This window comes from Botryllus schlosseri, chromosome 2, assembly GCF_051294905.1.
Source record: "Botryllus schlosseri isolate E-star chromosome 2, Bs_hap1, whole genome shotgun sequence".
Taxonomy (NCBI): domain Eukaryota; kingdom Metazoa; phylum Chordata; class Ascidiacea; order Stolidobranchia; family Styelidae; genus Botryllus; species Botryllus schlosseri.
Window position 1 is genome coordinate 28,886,776 of NC_137237.1, and position 26,332 is coordinate 28,913,107.

The 26,332-nt window shown below is 43.1% G+C and overlaps 2 protein-coding genes and 7 non-coding genes across 12 annotated transcripts in view; 8 read left to right on the forward strand and 1 right to left on the reverse strand.

The window, feature by feature from the left end:
* The window catches only part of LOC145457677 (actin-related protein 2/3 complex subunit 2-like), a 281,489-nt gene that overhangs the window by 249,067 nt on the left and 6,090 nt on the right, over positions 1-26,332 (forward strand). For 2 of the 3 annotated variants that reach the window (XM_080335955.1, XM_080335945.1), the window contains exons 2-4: positions 24,328-24,425; positions 24,491-24,638; positions 26,176-26,289. In XM_080335955.1, coding sequence (XP_080192081.1) covers positions 24,352-24,425; positions 24,491-24,638; positions 26,176-26,289 — 336 coding nt within the window. In that variant the 5' untranslated portion in view covers positions 24,328-24,351. Of the gene's footprint in view, positions 1-24,245; positions 24,426-24,490; positions 24,639-26,175; positions 26,290-26,332 lie in introns of those variants that run through there. The other variant, XM_080335936.1, reaches the window with a different exon arrangement.
* LOC145434737 (U1 spliceosomal RNA) lies at positions 1,546-1,709 on the forward strand. The gene has a single exon (XR_013913560.1). It is a non-coding gene; the product is annotated as a U1 spliceosomal RNA (small nuclear RNA).
* LOC145434710 (U1 spliceosomal RNA) lies at positions 3,406-3,568 on the forward strand. Its single transcript, XR_013913536.1, has one exon. It is a non-coding gene; the product is annotated as a U1 spliceosomal RNA (small nuclear RNA).
* LOC145434738 (U1 spliceosomal RNA) lies at positions 5,288-5,451 on the forward strand. The gene has a single exon (XR_013913561.1). It is a non-coding gene; the product is annotated as a U1 spliceosomal RNA (small nuclear RNA).
* LOC145434714 (U1 spliceosomal RNA) lies at positions 6,281-6,443 on the forward strand. The gene has a single exon (XR_013913539.1). It is a non-coding gene; the product is annotated as a U1 spliceosomal RNA (small nuclear RNA).
* LOC145434728 (U1 spliceosomal RNA) lies at positions 7,252-7,415 on the forward strand. The gene has a single exon (XR_013913551.1). It is a non-coding gene; the product is annotated as a U1 spliceosomal RNA (small nuclear RNA).
* On the forward strand, positions 9,135-9,298 carry LOC145434744 (U1 spliceosomal RNA). Its single transcript, XR_013913567.1, has one exon. It is a non-coding gene; the product is annotated as a U1 spliceosomal RNA (small nuclear RNA).
* On the forward strand, positions 10,128-10,291 carry LOC145434733 (U1 spliceosomal RNA). Its single transcript, XR_013913556.1, has one exon. It is a non-coding gene; the product is annotated as a U1 spliceosomal RNA (small nuclear RNA).
* The window catches only part of LOC145457518 (chromosome-associated kinesin KIF4A-like), a 252,540-nt gene continuing 241,178 nt past the window's right edge, over positions 14,971-26,332 (reverse strand). The window contains exons 2-5 of one of the 2 annotated variants that reach the window (XM_080335750.1): positions 19,673-22,780; positions 18,936-19,053; positions 18,288-18,425; positions 14,971-15,704 (exon numbers count right to left, since the gene is read on the reverse strand). In XM_080335750.1, coding sequence (XP_080191876.1) covers positions 15,496-15,704; positions 18,288-18,425; positions 18,936-19,053; positions 19,673-22,702 — 3,495 coding nt within the window. In that variant the 5' untranslated portion in view covers positions 22,703-22,780 and the 3' untranslated portion in view covers positions 14,971-15,495. Of the gene's footprint in view, positions 15,711-18,287; positions 18,426-18,935; positions 19,054-19,672; positions 22,781-26,332 lie in introns of both variants that reach the window. The other variant, XM_080335742.1, reaches the window with a different exon arrangement.

Below are 26,332 nucleotides of genomic sequence, written 5' to 3' on the forward strand. Positions count from 1 at the left end.
CATACCAGCAAGGCTTCAATATTGTGCAGACGTATTTAATTAAATTTCAAGCCACGCCCACAATTGTGCAAGGTTAAGAAGTATCAATGAAGACTGGAGAGCCTCAAGATCCATGGTACAAAACAGTAAGGCCTAGTTGCAACGCAGAGAATTCTTTGGCAGAAAAATATCACATCTTCACACACGAGTTTCACAATGTTACATATGTTGAGGCAATGACTACCCTTCTACTTTCAAATCATAGTCGAGTTCAATCTCGTTGTACGGATACGCGAACAGAATGCGATTGGAGGCTATGGAAGCAATCAAGCCGACTTTCATTGTGACGATGCGACAAATACAAACGGCAAAACACTATGCACGAACACATTAATAAACAACAAACGCGAATCTATATGATTTCAGAAGAGGACAATTGAGATTTTGTATAAATAACAAGATGAAGAAAAATTTAGTAGATCACGACAGAGCATCCGGAATCGTACTCTCAACCACGACGACAAAAAAAAAAAAAAAAGTTGAAGCGACAAGTCAGCATGCCGCGTTAATTTGCGTCGTGCAGCGGTGAGCTGAAATAAAACGGCTTATATTCCCCATTTCCCGCCGTGGTTCGTTCTGATTTCTCCAGCAGTGTACGGGGGATGATGTCGCGATGGTTTTCTTTGTTTGTTGGGCTGAAGTAATCTGGCTTTGTTGACAACTTCGACTCGTCACAGAGATTCACGACTGTTTTAACGTCGAACGTAGTGTTCGCTTCGTCTGAAAACACGGAAATGAAATCGGTTTGAAACACAATATCCCGTGATCGTGATCGCAGTTACTGACGAAGAAATAAATATACCAAATACTTGGTTTGTTGATTTATTTTCCCCCTCGGAACGAACGTGGCCATATAACACGTTTTGAGTTGGCCTACACCTCGATTTGTTCTCGTGGACCTGCGATATAGCAATGGCGTCTGACCTTTACATCGTTATAGTGTCTGTTTCTGGGTAAGATTTCACGATTAGCGGTTAGTAGGCCTTTTCCGTATAGTGCGAGCCTAATTTCTTTTTCACCTAGCTCTCCTGAACTGATCATATACACTTCATGTATTTCGATAAGCGCCTGGATTGTGGCGAGAATTGATGACAGTCGGCAGATCAGAAATTAATCTACAATAGGCTTTCCCTATATTCCTCGCTTTTGTAGCTGTGAAAACTTTGCATTGCTATGTCACGCTTCTGTAATCCTATACCGGCTCTTTATTGGCAAAGCGAATATCAGAGCACCATGGAGATGACCATAAACCGCAAGATAATGATTATCGCACTTTTAAGCAAGGAATGGACGGTGGAATTCGCAATTGGACGCCGCAGTCAGTCCAATATCATCGATGACGTCCCAATCATATTTGGCGTTCGCGTCTAGTAGAAACTATTTCATTTTGCTTCGGCTATTCAAAGCGCACTTGGTGAATGCATTTATGCATATGTGGAGAGCGTGCTCACCACAATATTTATTTTGTTGTATGAAATTGGGTGTCAATAAATTTCTGGAAAACTCATACTTACCTGACGAGGCAGTGAACCATGATCAAAAAGGCGGTTCTGCCCGGGCGAGGCCTAGCCATTGCACTTCGGCTTGGTTGACCTCGGCGATTACCCCAAATGTGGGTAACTCGGTCGTGTTATTTCTGGTAGTGGGGTCTGCGTTCGCGCTAACCCTTTCCATCCAACCAACCATACTAATTAAATAGCTCACAGTGCACGGAAAAGAATTCGCGGCCGGCGGCTCTCGTAACGACCCTCACTTACATGCATTCTCGCAAAGCCGCTGATTATAATAAATATACCAAATACTTGGTTTGTTGATTTATTTTCCCCCTCGGAACGAACGTGGCCATATAACACGTTTTGAGTTGGCCTACACCTCGATTTGTTCTCGTGGACCTGCGATATAGCAATGGCGTCTGACCTTTACATCGTTATAGTGCAGGGGCTGGCAGCTTCTCCAGTCGGCGGGCCGGATAGAGGAAAATTAGGTACTTGGCGGGCCGGATTGCTGAATCGACACATTATTCGCCCATTTATCCACATATACAAGGAATAAATCGTATTTAATAAATGTATTTTAACGACAGCAATGTCGCTTCAAAGCCATTTCTCCGATAATGGCGAGGACAGTGTGGATTTGAGAATAACATTATCATACAGGCGCCGCCATGTCTGCTTCACTCTGATCAATCAACACACGGTGCAATCCCTAGTTAAGATTTCAAGTCGTTCGATGACCCCGGTAACCCTAATTTACCAAGATATCAATTCATTAGGGTTGAGTAGGTGCCGTGATAGCGTCGTTGTTCAACGGTGTGGCGTAAATAATCTCGAATATTTAATTCATACGGCCCGCGTTTTCTACAAAATTTGAAAACTGGCCTGTGACCCGTTTTGAGATGGCGACCCCTGGAATATGCGGTGCCTTACAAAAGCCTAGAAGTGTGGCGTGCTACAAGTCGGCGGTTGCAGAATCGAAAATAAGAAATATATCAGTCTGGTGTAAATGACCATTGTAGTCGACAAAAATCATGATTCCCACAGACGACATTAGGGTTGAGTGCATATCGCAAATGCCGATAATGCAAGTCTTCTCGCTTCGACGAACTTACGCGTATGCTCCACTCTCGCAACGATGCGCACACACGTATATAATAATATACAGTCACTTAAATTTGACGTAGTATGCAAGTAGTGGGGGATCTCGACAGACTGGGGTCGCGGCCACATTATCATGTAAGACGGAAAACCGTCCGCGGGCCGGATCCGGCCCGCGGGCCGTATGTTGCCCACCCCTGTTATAGTGTCTGTTTCTGGGTAAGATTTAACGATTAGCGGTTAGTAGGCCTTTTCCGTATAGTGCGAGCCTAATTTCTTTTTCACCTAGCTCTCCTGAACTGATCATATACACTTCATGTATTTCGATAAGCGCCTGGATTGTGGCGAGAATTGATGACAGTCGGCAGATCAGAAATTAATCTACAATAGGCTTTCCCTATATGCCTCGCTTTTGTAGCTGTGAAAACTTTGCATTGCTATGTCACGCTTCTGTAATCCTATACCGGCTCTTTATTGGCAAAGCGAATATCAGAGCACCATGGAGATGACCATAAACCGCAAGATAATGATTATCGCACTTTTAAGCAAGGAATGGACGGTGGAATTCGCAATTGGACGCCGCAGTCAGTCCAATATCATCGATGACGTCCCAATCATATTTGGCGTTCGCGTCTAGTAGAAACTATTTCATTTTGCTTCGGCGATTCAAAGCGCACTTGGTGAATGCATTTATGCATATGTGGAGAGCGTGCTCACCACAATATTTATTTTTTTGTATGAAATTGGGTGTCAATAAATTTCTGGAAAACTCATACTTACCTGACGAGGCAGTGAACCATGAACGAAAGGCGGATCTGCCCGGGCGAGGCCTAGCCATTGCACTTCGGCTTGGTTGACCTCGGCGATTACCCCAAATGTGGGTAACTCGGTCGTGTAATTTCTGGTAGTGGGGTCTGCGTTCGCGCTAACCCTTTCCATCCAACCAACCATACTAATTAAATAGCTCACAGTGCACGGAAAAGAATTCGTGGCCACCGGCTCTCGTAACGAGACTCACTTACATGCATTCTCGCAAAGCCGCTGATTATTATAAATAAACCAAATACTTGGTTTGTTGATTTATTTTCCCCCTCGGAACGAACGTGGCCATATAACACGTTTTGAGTTGGCCTACACCTCGATTTGTTCTCGTGGACCTGCGATATAGCAATGGCGTCTGACCTTTACATCGTTATAGTGCAGGGGCTGGCAGCTTCTCCAGTCGGCGGGCCGGATAGAGGAAAATTAGGTACTTGGCGGGCCGGATTGCTGAATCGACACATTATTCGCCCATTTATCCACATATACAAGGAATAAATCGTATTTAATAAATGTATTTTAACGACAGCAATGTCGCTTCAAAGCCATTTCTCCGATAATGGCGAGGACAGTGTGGATTTGAGAATAACATTATCATACAGGCGCCGCCATGTCTGCTTCACTCTGATCAATCAACACACGGTGCAATCCCTAGTTAAGATTTCAAGTTGTTCGATGACCCCGGTAACCCTAATTTACCAAGATATCAATTCATTAGGGTTGAGTAGGTGCCGTGATAGCGTCGTTGTTCAACGGTGTGGCGTAAATAATCTCGAATATTTAATTCATACGGCCCGCGTTTTCTACAAAATTTGAAAACTGGCCTGTGACCCGTTTTGAGATGGCGACCCCTGGAATATGCGGTGCCTTACAAAAGCCTAGAAGTGTGGCGTGCTACAAGTCGGCGGTTGCAGAATCGAAAATAAGAAATATATCAGTCTGGTGTAAATGACCATTGTAGTCGACAAAAATCATGATTCCCACAGACGACATTAGGGTTGAGTGCATATCGCAAATGCCGATAATGCAAGTCTTCTCGCTTCGACGAACTTACGCGTATGCTCCACTCTCGCAACGATGCGCACACACGTATATAATAATATACAGTCACTTAAATTTGACGTAGTATGCAAGTAGTGGGGGATCTCGACAGACTGGGGTCGCGGGCCACATTATCATGTAAGACGGAAAACCGTCCGCGGGCCGGACAAAATCCCTTCGCGGGCCGGATCCGGCCCGCGGGCCGTGTGTTGCCCACCCCTGTTATAGTGTCTGTTTCTGGGTAAGATTTAACGATTAGCGGTTAGTAGGCCTTTTCCGTATAGTGCGAGCCTAATTTCTTTTTCACCTAGCTCTCCTGAACTGATCATATACACTTCATGTATTTCGATAAGCGCCTGGATTGTGGCGAGAATTGATGACAGTCGGCAGATCAGAAATTAATCTACAATAGGCTTTCCCTATATTCCTCGCTTTTGTAGCTGTGAAAACTTTGCATTGCTATGTCACGCTTCTGTAATCCTATACCGGCTCTTTATTGGCAAAGCGAATATCACAGCACCATGGAGATGACCATAAACCGCAAGATAATGATTATCACACTTTTAAGCAAGGAATGGACGGTGGAATTCGCAATTGGACGCCGCAGTCAGTCCAATATCATCGATGACGTCCCAATCATATTTGGCGTTCGCGTCTAGTAGAAACTATTTCATTTTGCTTCGGCTATTCAAAGCGCACTTGGTGAATGCATTTATGCATATGTGGAGAGCGTGCTCACCACAATATTTATTTTGTTGTATGAAATTGGGTGTCAATAAATTTCTGGAAAACTCATACTTACCTGACGAGGCAGTGAACCATGATCAAAAAGGCGGTTCTGCCCGGGCGAGGCCTAGCCATTGCACTTCGGCTTGGTTGACCTCGGCGATTACCCCAAATGTGGGTAACTCGGTCGTGTTATTTCTGGTAGTGGGGTCTGCGTTCGCGCTAACCCTTTCCATCCAACCAACCATACTAATTAAATAGCTCGCAGTGCACGGAAAAGAATTAGCGGCCGGCGGCTCTCGTAACGACCCTCACTTACATGCATTCTCGCAAAGCCGCTGATTATAATAAATATACCAAATACTTGGTTTGTTGATTTATTTTCCCCCTCGGAACGAACGTGGCCATATAACACGTTTTGAGTTGGCCTACACCTCGATTTGTTCTCGTGGACCTGCGATATAGCAATGGCGTCTGACCTTTACATCGTTATAGTGTCTGTTTCTGGGTAAGATTTCACGATTAGCGGTTAGTAGGCCTTTTCCGTATAGTGCGAGCCTAATTTCTTTTTCACCTAGCTCTCCTGAACTGATCATATACACTTCATGTATTTCGATAAGCGCCTGGATTGTGGCGAGAATTGATGACAGTCGGCAGATCAGAAATTAATCTACAATAGGCTTTCCCTATATTCCTCGCTTTTGTAGCTGTGAAAACTTTGCATTGCTATGTCACGCTTCTGTAATCCTATACCGGCTCTTTATTGGCAAAGCGAATATCACAGCACCATGGAGATGACCATAAACCGCAAGATAATGATTATCACACTTTTAGGCAAGGAATGGACGGTGGAATTCGCAATTGGACGCCGCAGTCAGTCCAATATCATCGATGACGTCCCAATCATATTTGGCGTTCGCGTCTAGTAGAAACTATTTCATTTTGCTTCGGCTATTCAAAGCGCACTTGGTGAATGCATTTATGCATATGTGGAGAGCGTGCTCACCACAATATTTATTTTTTTGTATGAAATTGGGTGTCAATAAATTTCTGGAAAACTCATACTTACCTGACGAGGCAGTGAACCATGAACGAAAGGCGGATCTGTCCGGGCGAGGACTAGCCATTGCACTTCGGCTTGGTTGACCTCGGCGATTACCCCAAATGTGGGTAACTCGGTCGTGTAATTTCTGGTAGTGGGGTCTGCGTTCGCGCTAACCCTTTCCATCCAACCAACCATACTAATTAAATAGCTCACAGTGCACGGAAAAGAATTCGTGGCCGGCGGCTCTCGTAACGACCCTCACTTACATGCATTCTCGCAAAGCCGCTGATTATAATAAATATACCAAATACTTGGTTTGTTGATTTATTTTCCCCCTCGGAACGAACGTGGCCATATAACACGTTTTGAGTTGGCCTACACCTCAATTTGTTCTCGTGGACCTGCGATATAGCAATGGCGTCTGACCTTTACATCGTTATAGTGTCTGTTTCTGGGTAAGATTTCACGATTAGCGGTTAGTAGGCCTTTTCCGTATAGTGCGAGCCTAATTTCTTTTTCACCTAGCTCTCCTGAACTGATCATATACACTTCATGTATTTCGATAAGCGCCTGGATTGTGGCGAGAATTGATGACAGTCGGCAGATCAGAAATTAATCTACAATAGGCTTTCCTTATATGCCTCGCTTTTGTAGCTGTGAAAACTTTGCATTGCTATGTCACGCTTCTGTAATCCTATACCGGCTCTTTATTGCCAAAGCGAATATCAGAGCACCATGGAGATGACCATAACACGCAAGATAATGATTATCGCGCTTTTGAGCAAGGAATGGACGGTGGAGGCGTCCAATATCATCGATGACGTCCCAATCATATTTGGCGTTCGCGTCTAGTAGAAACTATTTCATTTTGTTTCGGCGATTCAAAGCGCACTTGGTGAATGCATTTATGCATATGTGGAGAGCGTGCTCACCACAATATTTATTTTGTTGTATGAAATTGGGTGTCAATAAATTTCTGGAAAACTCATACTTACCTGACGAGGCAGTGAACCATGATCAAAAAGGCGGTTCTGCCCGGGCGAGGCCTAGCCATTGCACTTCGGCTTGGTTGACCTCGGCGATTACCCCAAATGTGGGTAACTCGGTCGTGTAATTTCTGGTAGTGGGGTCTGCGTTCGCGCTAACCCTTTCCATCCAACCAACCATACTAATTAAATAGCTCACAGTGCACGGAAAAGAATTCGTGGCCAGCGGCTCTCGTAACGACACTCACTTACATGCATTCTCGCAAAGCCGCTGATTATTATAAATAAACCAAATACTTGGTTTGTTGATTTATTTTCCCCCTCGGAACGAACGTGGCCATATAACACGTTTTGAGTTGGCCTACACCTCGATTTGTTCTCGTGGACCTGCGATATAGCAATGGCGTCTGACCTTTACATCGTTATAGTGCAGGGGCTGGCAGCTTCTCCAGTCGGCGGGCCGGATAGAGGAAAATTAGGTACTTGGCGGGCCGGATTGCTGAATCGACACATTATTTGCCCATTTATCCACATATACAAGGAATAAATCGTATTTAATAAATGTATTTTAACGACAGCAATGTCGCTTCAAAGCCATTTCTCCGATAATGGCGAGGACAGTGTGGATTTGAGAATAACATTGTCATACAGGCGCCGCCATGTCTGCTTCACTCTGATCAATCAACACACGGTGCAATCCCTAGTTAAGATTTCAAGTCGTTCGATGATCCCGGTAACCCTAATTTACCAAGATATCAATTCATTAGGGTTGAGTAGATGCCGTGATAGCGTCGTTGTTCAACTGTGTGGCGTAAATAATCTCGAATATTGAATTCATACGGCCCGCGTTTTCTACAAAATTTGAAAACTGGCCTGTGACCCGTTTTGAGATGGCGACCCCTGGAATATGCGGTGCCTTACAAAAGCCTAGAAGTGTGGCGTGCTACAAGTCGGCGGTTGCAGAATCGAAAATAAGAAATATATCAGTCTGGTGTAAATGACCATTGTAGTCGACAAAAATCATGATTACCACAGACGACATTAGGGTTGAGTGCATATCGCAAATGCCGATAATGCAAGTCTTCTCGCTTCGACGAACTTACGCGTATGCTCCACTCTCGCAACGATGCGCACACACGTATATAATAATATACAGTCACTTAAATTTGACGTAGTATGCAAGTAGTGGGGGATCTCGACAGACTGGGGTCGCGGGCCACATTATGATGTAAGACGGAAAACCGTCCGCGGGCCGGACAAAATCCCTTCGCGGGCCGGATCCGGCCCGTGGGCCGTGTGTTGCCCACCCCTGTTACAGTGTCTGTTTCTGGGTAAGATTTAACGATTAGCGGTTAGTAGGCCTTTTCCGTATAGTGCGAGCCTAATTTCTTTTTCACCTAGCTCTCCTGAACTGATCATATACACTTCATGTATTTCGATAAGCGCCTGGATTGTGGCGAGAATTGATGACAGTCGGCAGATCAGAAATTAATCTACAATAGGCTTTCCCTATATTCCTCGCTTTTGTAGCTGTGAAAACTTTGCATTGCTATGTCACGCTTCTGTAATCCTATACCGGCTCTTTATTGGCAAAGCGAATATCAGAGCACCATGGAGATGACCATAAACCGCAAGATAATGATTATCGCACTTTTAAGCAAGGAATGGACGGTGGAATTCGCAATTGGACGCCGCAGTCAGTCCAATATCATCGATGACGTCCCAATCATATTTGGCGTTCGCGTCTAGTAGAAACTATTTCATTTTGCTTCGGCTATTCAAAGCGCACTTGGTGAATGCATTTATGCATATGTGGAGAGCGTGCTCACCACAATATTTATTTTGTTGTATGAAATTGGGTGTCAATAAATTTCTGGAAAACTCATACTTACCTGACGAGGCAGTGAACCATGATCAAAAAGGCGGTTCTGCCCGGGCGAGGCCTAGCCATTGCACTTCGGCTTGGTTGACCTCGGCGATTACCCCAAATGTGGGTAGCTCGGTCGTGTTATTTCTGGTAGTGGGGTCTGCGTTCGCGCTAACCCTTTCCATCCAACCAACCATACTAATTAAATAGCTCACAGTGCACGGAAAAGAATTCGCGGCCGGCGGCTCTCGTAACGACCCTCACTTACATGCATTCTCGCAAAGCCGCTGATTATAATAAATATACCAAATACTTGGTTTGTTGATTTATTTTCCCCCTCGGAACGAACGTGGCCATATAACACGTTTTGAGTTGGCCTACACCTCGATTTGTTCTCGTGGACCTGCGATATAGCAATGGCGTCTGACCTTTACATCGTTATAGTGTCTGTTTCTGGGTAAGATTTCACGATTAGCGGTTAGTAGGCCTTTTCCGTATAGTGCGAGCCTAATTTCTTTTTCACCTAGCTCTCCTGAACTGATCATATACACTTCATGTATTTCGATAAGCGCCTGGATTGTGGCGAGAATTGATGATAGTCGGCAGATCAGAAATTAATCTACAATAGGCTTTCCCTATATGCCTTGCTTTTGTAGCTGTGAAAACTTTGCATTGCTATGTCACGCTTCTGTAATCCTATACCGGCTCTTTATTGGCAAAGCGAATATCAGAGCACCATGGAGATGACCATAAAACACAAGATAATAATTATCGCACTTTTAAGCAAGGAATGGACGGTGGAATTCGCAATTGGACGCCGCAGTCAGTCCAATATCATCGATGACGTCCCAATCATATTTGGCGTTCGCGTCTAGTAGAAACTATTTCATTTTGCTTCGGCGATTCAAAGCGCACTTGGTGAATGCATTTATGCATATGTGGAGAGCGTGCTCACCACAATATTTATTTTTTTGTATGAAATTGGGTGTCAATAAATTTCTGGAAAACTCATACTTACCTGACGAGGCAGTGAACCATGATCAAAAAGGCGGTTCTGCCCGGGCGAGGCCTAGTCATTGCACTTCGGCTTGGTTGACCTCGGCGATTACCCCAAATGTGGGTAACTCGGTCGTGTAATTTCTGGTAGTGGGGTCTGCGTTCGCGCTAACCCTTTCCATCCAACCATACTAATTAAATAGCTCACAGTGCATGGAAAAGAATTCGTGGCCAGCGGCTCTCGTAACGACACTCACTTACATGCATTCTCGCAAAGCCGCTGATTATTATAAATATATCAAATACTTGGTTTGTTGATTTATTTTCCCCCTTTGGAACGAACGTGGCCACTGGCCATATAACACGTTTTGAGTTGGCCTACACCTCGATTTGTGTTCGTAGACCTGCGATATAGCAATGGCGTCTGACCTTTACATCGTTATAGTGTCTGTTTCTGGGTAAGATTTCACGATTAGCGGTTAGTAGGCCTTTTCCGTAGCTCTCCTGAACTGATCCTACACACTTCATGTATTTTGGTAAGCACCTGAATTGCGCCGAGAATTGCTGACAGTCAGTTATGAAAGTAATCTAGACGTAGGTTTGCATTTAAAACAAACTTCTTTAAAACCAGGCCCTTGTTTAAAACATGTTTTTTACTGTTTTTTTAATCCGTCACGGCTAAAATATTCAATTCTGATGTCATAGTGGATTCACATTGACATTTGAAAACATTGGGTATATATAGCTCGTGTGACGAAATATCTACGTACTATAGCTGTTGAACCGACTATTTTGTGGGTTCCAACCATCCCATATCTTGTACGTCGGCAATGTCGGGTGGGATTTGTCTGTAGGCTCATACAACGTGTTTTTTAGAAATTATTTACAGAATTATGGCATAATTTAGCAACTCATTAAAAAAACGATTTTTTTTAAAGGCGTTTGTTTAAAACACTGTTTATCTCAATCCAACACGCGGCCCGCGAGGTCATATTTTGCGGCCCGGAACTTGATTTGAGATTTCGGAAGAAAGCTGAAAAACCATATTGAAATGCTGAAATATACTAATTTCATCATATTGTTGTTGTTCTTTAAAATTAAGCTATTTTTTTGCCCAACATCACTGTTCGTCACTAGCTAAAACGGTTTTGGCGATGGCAACAGCATTCCATCGAGTAAGAATCAGCCGATATGAATGGCTATATATAGCCTGGACGTGCAATGGCCCAAACACTGCCAAGTCCGAGACGCTTAGGAAACGGCTTATAGGGCAGTGTTTCTCAAACTGGGGATTGAGAGCATATGAAGGGGACGCGAAGCTGCTGTCTACTGAAGTTTTTTTCGCGCATTGCGCGATATCCCTCAGATTCATGAATTTTGCTCTGTGTCTAGTCCGGAATTCATATTATGTATAATTCTCTCATCTACAGTCATAACCTTACATGCCATCAAACTATATCCATTGGGATCACTAGCATTCGGGTTGTATTTTGTGATATGACGATAAGGGGGGCGCGAAATTCAGTGTCATAACGGGGAGCGTGCCTAAAAGAGTTTGGGAATTTCTGACTTAAGGCTTCCTCACAAGATCAAGCTTTATACGTGGAGATGGTCTTTCAGTAGGTAACGTGTCTAGCTAGCCCCAATATCGATTCCTTAGTTTCTGAAAAGCTTTTCCAGGTATTGTGTGGAGCACAGAGTTGAAATTAAATGAAATTGATAATAATGATTTTCTGTGGTATTTGTATCTCTTTAATAAAATATTACTTCTTTTGTGTTATCACTATGCCAATCGCTTGTGTTAGGTAGCACAGCGTTGTACTGACGTAGAGTTTTAAAACGTGGTTACCTATTTTATATTGACGTTGAATTCATGCGGCCCGCGGCTGCTACGACATTTGAAAAATGGCCCACGACCACTTTTGAGTTGGCGACCCCTAGTTTAAAACATGTTTTGAGCAAAGTCTTTTAAACAGCTATTTTTTTTAAATGCAACCCTATCTACAACTTGTCGTAGGCTATAGCCTTAGGCCTTCTCTATATATGCTCGTTGCTCGTGCATGCAAAAGGAGACGGGCAAGAACACGAACCACAAGCAGAAGAAATTATGGGCAACATACAGAAAGACACAAGCAAGAATCACCTACAAACTCAGCGCAGGTGGAATAAGCAAAAACTAAAGAAGGATAGAACTACAACAGCGATGTGACACAGGGAAACCGAAAATGTTGGGTCTGCGTTCGCGCTAACCCCTTTCATCCATGTATACTTATTATCAAATCAGCCACAGTACATGAAAAAGAATTATTGGCCAGTGCAGCTGTCGTAACTGTACTATAACCTAGGCCAGGGGCGGGCAACTTCTACGGTCGGCGGGCCTGATTGGGGAAAATGAAGTACTTGGCGAGCCAGAATACAAAATCGATACAATAATCGCGTAATTATCCACCTATACCAGGGGCGGGCAACTTCTCCAGTCGGCGGGCCGGATATAGGAAAATTGAGTACTTGGCGGGCCGGATCGCTGAATCGATACATTATTCGCCCATTTATCCAAATATACAAGGAATAAATCGTATATAATGAATGTATTTTAACGACAACCATGTAACTTCAAAGCGATTTCTCGCCAATAATGACGAAGACAATGTGGATTTGAGAACAGCATTGTCATACAGGCACCACCATGTCTGCTTATCTCTGACCAATCAACACACGGTGCAATCCTTAATTAGGATTTCAAGGCGTTCGATAAGCCCAGTACCCCAAATTTACCGAGACATCAATTCATTAGGGTTTAGTACAGTGGTTCTCAACCTTTTTGTCTTTGCGGACTCGTTCTGGACCGCCACGGACCCCCGCAAGTTTTCGTTCAAAATTAGATCAATTATCGCGCAACCGTTATCTGTCTCCTGTCTTGTGTCTATAGTGATAAACATCCACACAATGACTTTTCTTGAAAATAACATCATACTATATGTAGAAATTGGGTAGACTTTTATTTTCAGCTGTATTCATTGTCTTGAAAATCCGCGTTTTCGATTAGATATGAGCAAGCGCCGAAAATCCATTTTCGCAAATATATATTGGTGGCGAATATAATATTAACGCGTAACGCTTCCGACGACAGCTTTTGGTATGAGTTTTTGCTGTACATATCACGTCCAGTCTGGTCATTTCTATCTTGCATCTCATATTGAAGTTATTTAGTGGTTATATCTCAGGACACAATGGATTTCGTGATGAGGTTCCAATTCCTTCATTGGGACAGATTGGGAAAAAATTTCAGGATTTTCTATTTCAAACGACTGTTTACTAATATGCTGAGACTGGCAACTCCACTAATTTGCTGAGACTGATAACTCCAAATCCAAAATGCCATCTCCAACATTTTATTTTTCCACAAACCCCACCAAAACATCTCTAAACAGCAATATGTTTGCGTCGGCAGGCTATTGGTAATTTGAGAATAAAATGAGTAATCACTGCCGGATATTTGATCTCGGACGAACATTTTAAGGATGTGGGTCCTAAAGTTTGAGCAATTTTGAAACGAAACTGTCTCATGCTTTTCCTATTTAAAAATAAGAATCAGGTTTGCAATCACTTTACAAATTTAGAGGTTTCGCGGACCCCGGAGGTCCGCGAACCCCCGGTTGAGAACCACTGGTCTAGTAGGTGACGAGATAGCGTGGTTGTTCAACTGTGTGGCCTATTTTATCCCGCCCACGGCCTTTACGGAATTTGACAGTGGCCCGCGACCCGTTTTGAGTTGGCAACCCCTGGTATAAGCGGTGTGTTACAAAAGCCAGGAAGTGTTCCGTGCTACAAGTCGACGTTACGGAATCCAAAATAAGAAATATCGGCCTGGTGTAAATGACCATTATAGTTGACAAACACCATGATTACCACAAATGACATTAGGGTTGAGTACATCGTAAATGCCGATAATGCAAGTCTTCCCGCTTCGACGAACTTACGCGTAAGCTCCACCTTCGCTCGCTGCGCATACATGTGCATAGTAACACACAGTCACTAAAATTTGATGTAGTAAGCAAGTAGTGGGGAATGTCAGAAGACTGGGGCCGCGGGCCATTATCATGTAAGACGGAAAACTGTCCGCGGGCCGTATGTTGCCCGCCCCTGACCTATACAATGAATAAATCGTGTTGAAGCATAGGGGCCATAAACAGTATTTATTGAATTTTTCTAACCTAAATGTGCTCCAATAGTTGTTGAAGTCAATCAGACGTCTTTGGTCGATCAAAGTTGTCATACAGTTTCTTGAACTTTGCTGAATGCCAGATGCAGAAACCATTAGTAAATACTGCACGCGAGCATCAGTTATATTGGAACGTAGCCTTGTCTTATTGATGATCATGGTCAAAAATGTTTGATCGCAAACAATGTTCCCCCCAAGCTGCGCAGTGCTGACACGGTCTCTCTGCGCACAGAAAATCTAGGCCGCGCAAAAAAAAAACCGAAATGATGACCTCATTTTATCGTTACGCAGTGTTGTCCAAGGGACCGCGCAGTGAGTTGGTGAGTGCGCGCGGACTCGTCAAAAACTAGAGGGAACATTGCTCGCAAATGTATGTAGACCAGAACAGATAGTTTCATGACCATCTTTCTCATGTTGGAAAACTTGATTCATTCTGTAACGCACAAAATTTGTCTTACTTCTCACCTATCCCTGACTTTCAGATTAGAATTGAATATTATCTGTATTTAAAATAGCATAACTGGCAATGCGTATAGAGAGCAAGATTTTCTGATCCTTGCTGCACTGGCATTTGAACAATGATTTTACCTAAACTCTCACACAGACCAGTCCCCCGCATACCAGCAAGGCTTCAATATTGTGCAGACGTATTTAATTAAATTTCAAGCCACGCCCACAATTGTGCAAGGTTAAGAAGTATCAATGAAGACTGGAGAGCCTCAAGATCCATGGTACAAAACAGTAAGGCCTAGTTGCAACGCAGAGAATTCTTTGGCAGAAAAATATCACATCTTCACACACGAGTTTCACAATGTTACATATGTTGAGGCAATGACTACCCTTCTACTTTCAAATCATAGTCGAGTTCAATCTCGTTGTACGGATACGCGAACAGAATGCGATTGGAGGCTATGGAAGCAATCAAGCCGACTTTCATTGTGACGATGCGACAAATACAAACGGCAAAACACTATGCACGAACACATTAATAAACAACAAACGCGAATCTATATGATTTCAGAAGAGGACAATTGAGATTTTGTATAAATAACAAGATGAAGAAAAATTTAGTAGATCACGACAGAGCATCCGGAATCGTACTCTCAACCACGACGACAAAAAAAAAAAAAAAAGTTGAAGCGACAAGTCAGCATGCCGCGTTAATTTGCGTCGTGCAGCGGTGAGCTGAAATAAAACGGCTTATATTCCCCATTTCCCGCCGTGGTTCGTTCTGATTTCTCCAGCAGTGTACGGGGGATGATGTCGCGATGGTTTTCTTTGTTTGTTGGGCTGAAGTAATCTGGCTTTGTTGACAACTTCGACTCGTCACAGAGATTCACGACTGTTTTAACGTCGAACGTAGTGTTCGCTTCGTCTGAAAACACGGAAATGAAATCGGTTTGAAACACAATATCCCGTGATCGTGATCGCAGTTACTGACGAAGAAATAAAGTCAAAATGCGATTGAACTACATTTGAACACTTTGGCAAAACGACATGCGAGACTGTGCAATGTGCATGAAGACACACATGTATGCTTGACAGACAGAAGTAACACCGTAAACTTCTATTCAATGAGAAGTAGAAATTTCGAAGACATGCAAACTACTTTACCTATAGGAAAATAAAAGGTCCAAGTACTACTCAAGTTACAAAAAGTAGTAAGTAGATATGGCCGAGAGGTGGCATAGTTTTACCAGGTAATCCAACGTTGCTGTTATCGAAATTGCAAAGTGTTTTTTCCAAAACAAACACAAAAAGCTGTTCAAGCTATGCAATCTTCGATAATGTATTCAGCTTACAGCAGAGACGGGCAACTTCTCCGGTCGGCGGGACGGATATGGAAAAATGAAGTACTTGGCGGGCCGGATTACAGAATATATAGGCCTACATTACTCGCGTAGGCTATTTCTCACCCTATACAAGCAATAAATTGTATTTAATGTAAACTTAAGTTTAAAGCATAGAATACAAAAACAGTTTTTAATGAATTCATTAACAATAGCTGGTAAAGTCAATCAGACATCTGTGGTCGGTCAAAGTTGTCAACAAGTTATTTGAATTCTGGCTGCATGTCGTATGTAGCAACCCTTATTAAATACTGCCCACGAACATCAGTTATATTGGAACACAGCCTTGTCTCGTTAATGTTCATGGTCGCAAATGTATGTAGGCCCGAACAGAGCAAGTAGTTTCATGTCCATCTTTCTCAGGTTGGCAAACTTGGATTCATTCTGTGACGCATAAAATTTGCTTACAGGATACAGGAGTTACTTCACGCAATTCTGTGAGTAGTTTTGCCTCAAACACTGTTCAAGTAGAATTACTATAAAAGAATATCCATCTGAGCAAGTAGTGCGCGTAAGTAGGCAAATCTACTCCAAAAAAGTAGAGGTACTTCATTACAAGCAATCTATGGTGATTTTAATTAATGGTACAGGCATGCGGTGCAGACAAGTGGTAGTTTGGTACTCCATCAAAACTGATTTGTGAAGCTACTAGAGCAGCGGTTCTCAACCGGGGATCCGCGAAGCATTTTCAGGGGGTCCGCGAAGCCTCTAAATGTACAAAATAGTTGATAACCTAATTTGTATTTTTTTTCAATTAGGAAGATCATGAGGCAATTTCGCTTCATTACTAGTAAAACTCCGGAACTCACATCAACAGAATGGCCAGCTGAGATGAAATACCCTACTTTACAGACTCATTTAAATTGCTCAATTGCCAATAGCCTACTGATATACAAACATTTTGCTGTTTAGAGATGTTTTGCTGGGGATCATGGAAAAAATGAAATGTTGGACTAGCAAGGTCAATCACGGTGACTTCGAAATGTTTACAAATATCCATTTTCTCCTGTGATATACATAAACATTTTTCCACAATAACTTAGAAGAGCTGCTAGCTAGGAATGACCAGGCTTGACGTTGTATGTTCATGAAAAAATTTGTTTGTCAATTTTGGTGCCATACTGTTGCGATCATACCCAAATGTGTCTTCGGAAGCGTTATATTTACATTCGCCACCAACTATCTTTGTGGAAATGGATTTTCGGCATTCGTTCATATCAAATCGAAGGCGCGGAATTTCAAGACACGAAAACATATTTCAAGAAATTCAGTTGCAGAATTCGCTTTGAAATAATAAAAGTCAACTCAATTTCTACTAAAATATTATCATGTTATTTTCAAGAAAAGTCATTTTGTCGCTGTTTATCACTAGCCTACAGTTATCATTTGCACAACACAGATGACGATTGCACGATAATTGAGCTAAAACTTCGGGGGGTCCATGACTGTCCAAAAGCGGTCCGCGAAGACAAAAAGGTTGAGAACCCCTGTACCAGAGTAATTCATAACACAGATTTTACCTGCCCAGGTAGCAGCAACTTCTACTTAGAGGATTACTTCAACTACATCGTCATCTGTGAATATAGGGAGCACGACATTCTTTCGTGGCCACACACCGTATTTAAGCTGTTTTTAGTGCCTACAGCTTGGGACCACTTCTTTCGAAACTGTGATACCACATTATCAGTGATGCAACTTTGAGATGGGCATAGATTCTGACAGGAAATAACTTTGACGAATTTGGTCAGATTTGGATTCAAAATTCTAGGCTAACTGAATTGGACATGGAATTTACATTCAACCTTTGAATAATTTTGACTTAGCTCGATGGCCGTGATACAGAATAAATACAAACACATTTTGGTCCAATGAGGACATAGAATTGCAGGAGTTTAAATGTAAATTCACTCGATGAATCTGAGCCAACATCAGATATAGATTTGGGAAAGATAAGGATATAAAATGAATGCGGTGGGATTTAGGCGCATTGACTGCGAATTTAGCAAGTCAATTATCAGATATGGTTCGTTCTCACATGGATTTCTGCGAATCAAATGAATTCAGAATTCGGATTGAAACTTGAACTTGTGTATATTACTCACAATCGACGTCGACGTTCATGGCGGAACTCTCTTCGCCCTTGTCGTCTTTAAAGTTTTCACGGTTAGTACAAAAGTCAGCAGCACATCCGCAGCGAGGGCCACACTTTCGATTTCTCTTCACGCAACCGCAATATGCGTCTGAATAGTTACAATTGACAGCTCGAACCGTCATAAAACAATCAGAATTCACATACAAGTATAAATACACCATTGGCATTTGTGAAAGAGAAAATAAATTTTGAGCATTTGGAAGTTTGTCAACAAATCTGATTGAAATTGCCAAGAAAGGAATGACTTTGGTCTTATACACATGAGTGCCGGACAGGCCATTATGTAGTTAAGGGCATGGCGAAACCGTTTTGTCTGTCATGGTGGAACTGACATGTATTGAAAAGATGAACGGAATCCAGTAAATGAAAGATAAATATTGATCACGTGACTTTACAAAGTAGAATATTTGATGAATTAAAAATTGACTAAAACTGTATGAGAGTCTCTCTCGATTTTTTGATACGCCGAGTGCCGAGTCACCCCAACACTGATGTCAAGTGGCAGGCCGCAGTCACGGCACGTGGCAGCATGAGACCGCAAGTCAAAGTCGCAAAGAAGTCATTCCCTAGTAGGAGATCCGGAGTGTGAGTCACTTACATTTACAAGTATTATTCAAGCTCCTACAGGAGCAACCGCTACCGCTAGTTCTCTTGGGCCTTTTCCGGGGTGTGGGGTCACAATCGTCCTCTTCCTCGTCTTCATCCAAGACGTATTCCTATACAACGGATAGAATTATATAATATGCCAGTGGCCAGCGCCTAATAACTGCGGCATTAAGGGTAGGGGAAATGTGTGTATTTATGCAGCCATTAGATAGCGCTTTATGATCATGTTGCAAAGGTCAATCGCTACCTGACACTAAACATTATTCCACGAATGTTCACAGCGTCGAGCCATATGTTTTTCGGTGCTGAGATATGACTAACCGGCACCACCGGTAGTTCTAGTTGGCGATTATGAAAAGCGACTAGCGAGTACTAGTCCTAGTTGCGCATTAAAAAAAATCTGCCTAGCTGCTGAGCAACCAGAAAACACGCATCGTTTGGCGTGAATCGTCATGTGAGATGTTATTGCAGCCATTGGTCGCTCAGTGACCACATCGATAACATTGGCATAGCCAGAATGTAGGTTTTGACGGTTCAAACCGCCAAAACCAATCTAATAAAATCAAATCTAATGAGCTGGTTCGGAATAGAATCTGCTTAGAAAAGGATCTTTAAAGGTCGTTAGTTCCAGTTCTACTTTCGCATTTGGAGTTAAGTAGTTTGTACAATCCAGCAGTTTGTACAAGTCTGCAGTCATATTGACGAGCAAACGCACACATATCTACTCACATCGTCCATTTCAGCGCCGCTCTCCAAGCAAAACGACCCCGCATTTTCAACCGGGTTGAAAAACATCGGCTTCTTCAATGGCGTCGCGATCTCCTTCCGCAACAGCCTCCTATGCAGTATCTTGTTCTCCTCTTGCAAAGTGCGCACCAATTCCTGCTGCTCTGCGATCCTGCCGCGTAACGCGGCCACCGTCTCATCCTCTGCGTCCACGCTTTGCGAACCAAACTTGTTCACGTAGTATGATATCTCGTCCTGGTGGCTTTTCTGCATGCACGTTTTCTCCTCGTCAAACTTGCCGGCCATCTCCTGCACTTGTTTCCGAGCGCCGCGCAACGCCTTGTCGCTTTCCGCCTTTTCTCTTTCGATCTCGCTTAATTTTTCTGTCATTTTCAACAACTTTGCTTTTTCATCTACCACCCGCTGCAGTGTGTTTTTCAACGCGCACTTTGCATCAGCGAAAGTAGATATGGTCGACCACCGTAAGCTGCTGCCGTGTCGTTCTTTGGCCTCAGTCAGCTTGGCCTGTATCGCTTGAATCTGCGCATTTTTCAGCTTGATCTCCTGGTGCAGTTCGGTGCGTTTTTCATTCACAGTTCTCTTATCGTCACAGTCGAAAGTGCGTCTGCGTTTTCCGGGCGAATCCGTGCTGCGTTGTAACTCCTGCGTCAACAGCTTCCTGTCATCGATGAGCATGGCGAGATGGTGCTCAGCCTCCCAGATGCTGGTAGCCAGCTCGATTTCTTCCTCGAGCCAGTTGCTGATTTTCTGACCGCCCCTTTCGTTATGACGACGTTCGTTCAGACGGCGTTTGCTGGCCGCTGCCGTCTGTCTGTTCAAAGTCTCGCGCAGACGCTTGTTGGCGGCCGCGGCCTCTTCCGTTTTCCTGCGAAGTATTGTCTTTTGTTTGTCATAAGTGCGTTCGAGACGCACATACTCAACGTTGCGCTTCCTGTTTTTCTCCTGCAGTTGTTTAAGCTCTTTTGCTTTTTCCCGTTTGAGATTGTTGAACTTCTCGCTCTCAGCACGTATCTGCTTCATCAGACTCACCCTGCTGCGTTTCATGTCCCTGATTTCGGTGTTCAACCGGTCGATCGACCTGTCCTTTTCTGCCTTGATCCTCAGCAGTTTTTCCTTCTCCAACTTCTCCTTGCGCAACTCTTGAATCTGCGCCTCCAGCTCTTTCACTCGCTGACGCCGTTTCTCGCTGAGCTTCTTGCTCTCGTTAGTTTTCCTCGCGTTCTGCAAGGCTTCTTCCAAATTCGCTTTTTCCTGCGCCAGATTCTGTATGTCCTTGTCGAGCTGCTGCATTTTCTTTTCGTATTCCTCCTTGATCGCGACCATCTGCGTGTCGCTCGAAGCCAGTTTTTTAGCAATCTCCTCTTTCAAAGCGAGAGTTTTCGTTAGACTCTGTAACTGTTTGCCCAAGTCTGCGTTTTTCATGGCATGGTTCGACTCGATGGTTTTATCGGAAAGCTTCAGGTTACCTTCTGTGACATCAGCGCTATGCCCGATTTCTGTTGCGTCGACGTGCTTATCTAGAATCGCTTCTGAAGTCTGGTTTGGGTCGTCAATTTCAATTCCGGTCGCATTTTCGCAAAAACGCACAAGTTCAGAGAAAAGGTTCCTGTCCAATTCGTTAGCGAGATTCTCCTTAAACGAGCCTGCGTGTTGAAATTTTTCTGCCACGCTTTTCGCAGCGTCCGTCAAATCGATCAGCTTTTCTTTGTACTGATCACGGCTGATCTCAGTGACGATCACCTTTTCGCACATGTCGGCTTGGTACTGTAGCGCCTCTTGCAGATGCTCGCTTAAAGTCACATTTTCAGATTTGACCTTTTCCAATTCCTCCGAAATACGGTCGTAGCTTTCCGAAGAATGTCGTCGCGAAGTGGTCGGCACGGCTGAATCCCCCCTTTCGAGCAATCGCAAATTCAACTCTGTAATTTCTTTACGCAGGGACGCAATTAGCATTGCTTGAGGATCGCGGTTTACGACAGGCGCGTTTTTAATCTTACGCACCCTATCCGCGTAACGTAGAGTGTTTAAAGTCTCTTCGTAATTGGAATCAGCGGGAGACACGCATGCAATCATCAATGTATGGCTGTTGCCTCCAAGAGAGCCTTGTAATATGCGTGTAAGTTTGGAATCGCGGTACCTGATATGGCCCGTGCGAGTGTTTTCATCTGCCAAAGCGCTGATTACATTACCCAAGGCCAGCAGTCCTTCGTTGATTTTGATACCTTCTTGAAGGCGCTCGCCTTCTGCCTTTGTGCGTTTGGCGCGTTCTGACCCTGCTAAATCGACTAAATGAAATTTTGAGGCAATTTTATCGTTAGCGTCGTGCGCTGCGACCGATTCCAGTATGATCGTGAAAATTGCGTGTGATCGGGACGATACCAAATTCATCGCGGTAGCAGCCGTCGTGCGGTTAGAATTGCCCTGTTCCATTAAACGCAACGTTGATTGCAAATCACCGACTGTGACCTCCGACAGGCCGCTCACCACGGTACCCCCATCTGGGGCATCGCGAATAGTCAATTGCGTCGGGTCTGAACTGGGATTGAGCAGATCATGCAAATCTTTTTTGTATAGTTCGAGATACGATACCTTAACGGTATATTCACGGTCTTTATTTTCGCTTATGAATTTGAAGATATCAGAAATGACACGGGGTATGACGCCAGTCATTTCGCCCTCGCATTCGCTAGACGAATGTGCGGAGCCCATCGAATAAGTCTTTCCGCTACCTGTCTGTCCGTATGCAATAACAGCGGCGTGATACCCTTTGAAGATATCTTTCGTCAACTTCTTGACGGCTGTGTTGTAGACTTCTTCTTGTCCAACGTCGCCGCCGAACACGTGGTCGAAAGTGAAGGGTCTGCTTTCGCGTAACACAATTTGGTTTGCGTTTGGTATGAATTCCAGGCACGTTTGGCATCCTTCGTTGATTTCTTTTTGAATAAGAGGCCGTCCTCGGACGACGGCCTTCACAGGGATGGAAATGGGGCGATTCGAGAAGTCGCCGGCCATGATACCTTTAATAGGACTTGTCAAAATTATTTTTGCTCGAGTGATTCAACTATCAAACTCAGATATGGTAAAAATAACCTGGAAATTGAAGAAAAATCATTTGATTGCAGTATTTCATAGGCTTAGTGCGTGCCAGGACTTTAGAAAGGGTTCAAGGAGCGATGACGTGTGATCTCTATACAAAGAGATGTATATCGAAAGTGAAATGGTACTATTTGCACGAAAATCTTTTAGCTGCAGTCGGAATATAGTGGATTTCTGAAGAAATGGCTATACCTATAGGATAGCGGGCCTATAGCCGCCGCCAAAATCATTTCAACAGATTAGACTTCAATTTGAGCGCAGAGCGTAGTTCCAAAACACGTGAAAACGTATAGGCCTATATATATATCGACTTTTCAATTGGAGTAAAATGAAAAGGGCAAAAGAAAACAGGAAACAAAACGTGTAATAGATTGTAATGAAATTATTATAAATCCGAGACTGTTCAGCATTATTTTTTTAGGTTCAAATAATAGGCAGAGTGGAATATTGGTGGCAATGTCACGCAGAACTTTCTGTTTCATTACTCAATCATTCTATGCAGAAAAGCTCTCATCACGCTGGATTTATTTCAAAACATGAAACGAGATTTCATAGAGGAAAACAGCAATCAGCTCAACATGGCTCATCTCAGAGGAGTCCTCTCACTCCTCTGTAAAATCCAAATGCGGATCAGAATTGGTATGTACGTTACTGGTATAAACCGAGCCGGATGTTAGATTGAGAGATCGCACTTGGTGTATACTGTATACTGCATGCTTCAAGTTCATTACGTCGCTGAGCTGAACTTAGTTAGTTAGGCCCTAACTAACAAATGGCCTATACCCCTACGTTATAACGTTACCGTCGTTACCCTGCGTTAACGGCATATCGGACCTGTCCACTGTCGTACGGTACTGCAAAATTTCACAAAATATTACACGACTTTGTTAACTATTCGCTTGTCACATCATGGTTGTATTCCTTCGCTCGGCTCGCTCCCTTCCGCAGCAATCCAAGAATATTATCGAGAAATACGAAAACTCACACATTATCACAGGTCGGCTGACTCTGATCGGTTTCGGTCTGCCGCGCTTGTTTCAAACAGGGGACAATATTTTTTGTCGTTAGAGCTATTTCGAACACTATTCATCAAAAGGTGGTTAAGCCAATTTTACAAACTTTATTACTTCTGTGGGTGGATAAATATTCTAATATGATTATTAAAATATGAATATCACACATAATGATACGCCACACATACCACGTCACTAAATTTCATGCAGTCTTCGAAATACCAGATGTCTTTCCAGATGGCCAAATATTGGTTTTGTATTTTTTCAAAATACTTTTATAGCCATTTATTTCGCCTAGTTTTTCCATGAAATTTCAATCCCCTGCAGTAATAGCTATTTTCCTGTATAAATCAGCACACGGTATAGTCTCGTAGCAGCAACCATCGCTATAGGGCGGTAGTCAGCTATTCCGGTTCTGCGTTTCGTCTCCGCCTTTTCCCCATTTAGGGTGTAAGATTTTCTATTCGGTTTACCTGCTATTTGTGTGCGAAGATTGGACAGTTTGACTAACGAACGCATATTTTATACAGTATATAACCAATAACAATCATCATGATTCTGTTGGAAACACAGAACCGCATAATCTTAGATACGCTAAATTACAAATTCGACTGTGCAGTACAAGGGTAAGAGCGATGTGCGTCAAGAATCAGTAGTGTTGCAAGTGGTTATATGCTTCTCTCATTTTCAGCGCAAAGCCAGAATCCATAGACTCTACAATTGCGGATTTCGACGGCGTCTTGTATCACATTTCCAACCCAAATGGCGATAAAACCAAAGTCTCGGTCAGTATTTCTCTGAAGTTTTACAAAGACCTGGAAACGCATGGCTCCACTGGAGTAAGTACGATGCAGTATGCATGCATGATGTCGTTAGTAATTTTGCGTATAGAATGGAAAGACCTCCCGAAATTCTTCATCACAGTATCGATTTATTATTGCTGCATGATTGCTATCTTGACATAATTATGACCATGAGAATTTTAGAAGTCTACCCACTCATCCACTCATAGTCAAAATAATGTCTGCCTTATTATTATTCTAATCCCCCAAATAAGTTTGTAAGAAAAACATACAACTTTGTGCTGGGGCGAACCATGAGTTTTGATTCATTTTTTTAACTACCGGCCTGGTTGGAATTGGTGGCAACGTCACGCAGGATTTTCTGTTTAATTCCTTAATTATTCTTTATAGAAAAGCTCTCATCACGCCTAATTTATTTCAAAAAATGGACAGAGATTCCATATAGGACTACCGGTATCCATGAGTCTGGGGCCAGACTAATCTTTGGTTGTTTTACGGCTATATGACTTGGGTGTGACAAACCAGAGTGGAATTGGTGAAAACGTCATGAGCAACTTTCTGTTTACCTACTTGATTATTCTATACAAGAAACCCTTGAAACTGTCACGCGCAACTTATTGCCGAAAAGAACCACTGTCTCTAGTCTGGGTGACAGACAGGGAGATGGGTTTCTTGGCAAGAAATTTCTGCATAGAATAATTAGTCGCTAAACGGTAGATTGCAAGTGACGGCTGACGCTGCCACAAATTCCACCCCTTTATGTAATCAGTGTCCGCTGCTCACGCAATTCTACGTGAGCGCTTTACTTCACCTGGACAATCGTTACTGCTCGCCTGATAAATTGTGCAAAATGTACCGAGATTCCACCCAGAGTCTATTCTGTCTATATGAAACCATGCAGGCTGTCAGTTGTTTGCACAATGACTCGGTTGGTCTTAAATTCATGGCTGCAATTGCCAATTGGAATCACTGTAGAACCTGTTTGGAATCGGTGTCCTGTGCTCACACTATATTTTATTTTCTAATTATTTTTTATTAAATTACTTCAACTTGGAAAATCATCGCTGCTCACCTGATATATCCGGCAAAAAGGCCAGCGATTCCAATCAGGCTGTAGAATTGTCGCTAACCAGTAGGTTGCGTATGTCAATTGCCATCCATTATTGTCGCTAACCAGTAGGTCGCGTATGGCTATTGCCATCCATTATGGATACTGTCATATTAAATCAAGAATTGATGGTATGCAACTCATGATAATGCACAATATGATCATTTGTCAAATTTAACATGGATATCAAATAGCCCGGGTAATACATGTAGTAGCCTAATGTAGTAATACTGGCAAGCATTCACAAATATTGAGCTAAACAGACTTGACATTTATGCTGAGGTTCAGTTATGTTTCACTTAACTTCAGTGAATACTACTGCATGTGAAATATTCATAGCTAGTACACTGATTCGTTAACCTGTATTTTATTTTGAATGTAGGCTACGGAATGCCAAGTGATAAAAGCTTCGGCTATCTTGCGATACTATTGACAGGTTCATAAGTTTCTCATCTTATCTTGCAGCTCCTAGAAAAAATCTACGGACAGCATCTAGCTCCTACTGAGTCCGGCTACAGTGTGACGCTGATCTACGATTTGACGAGCATTCCGAAGGATTACTCAAAGTTATCATCCGATGTACGATACTGACCACATGCCGGATTTATTCTTTCATCCGGTA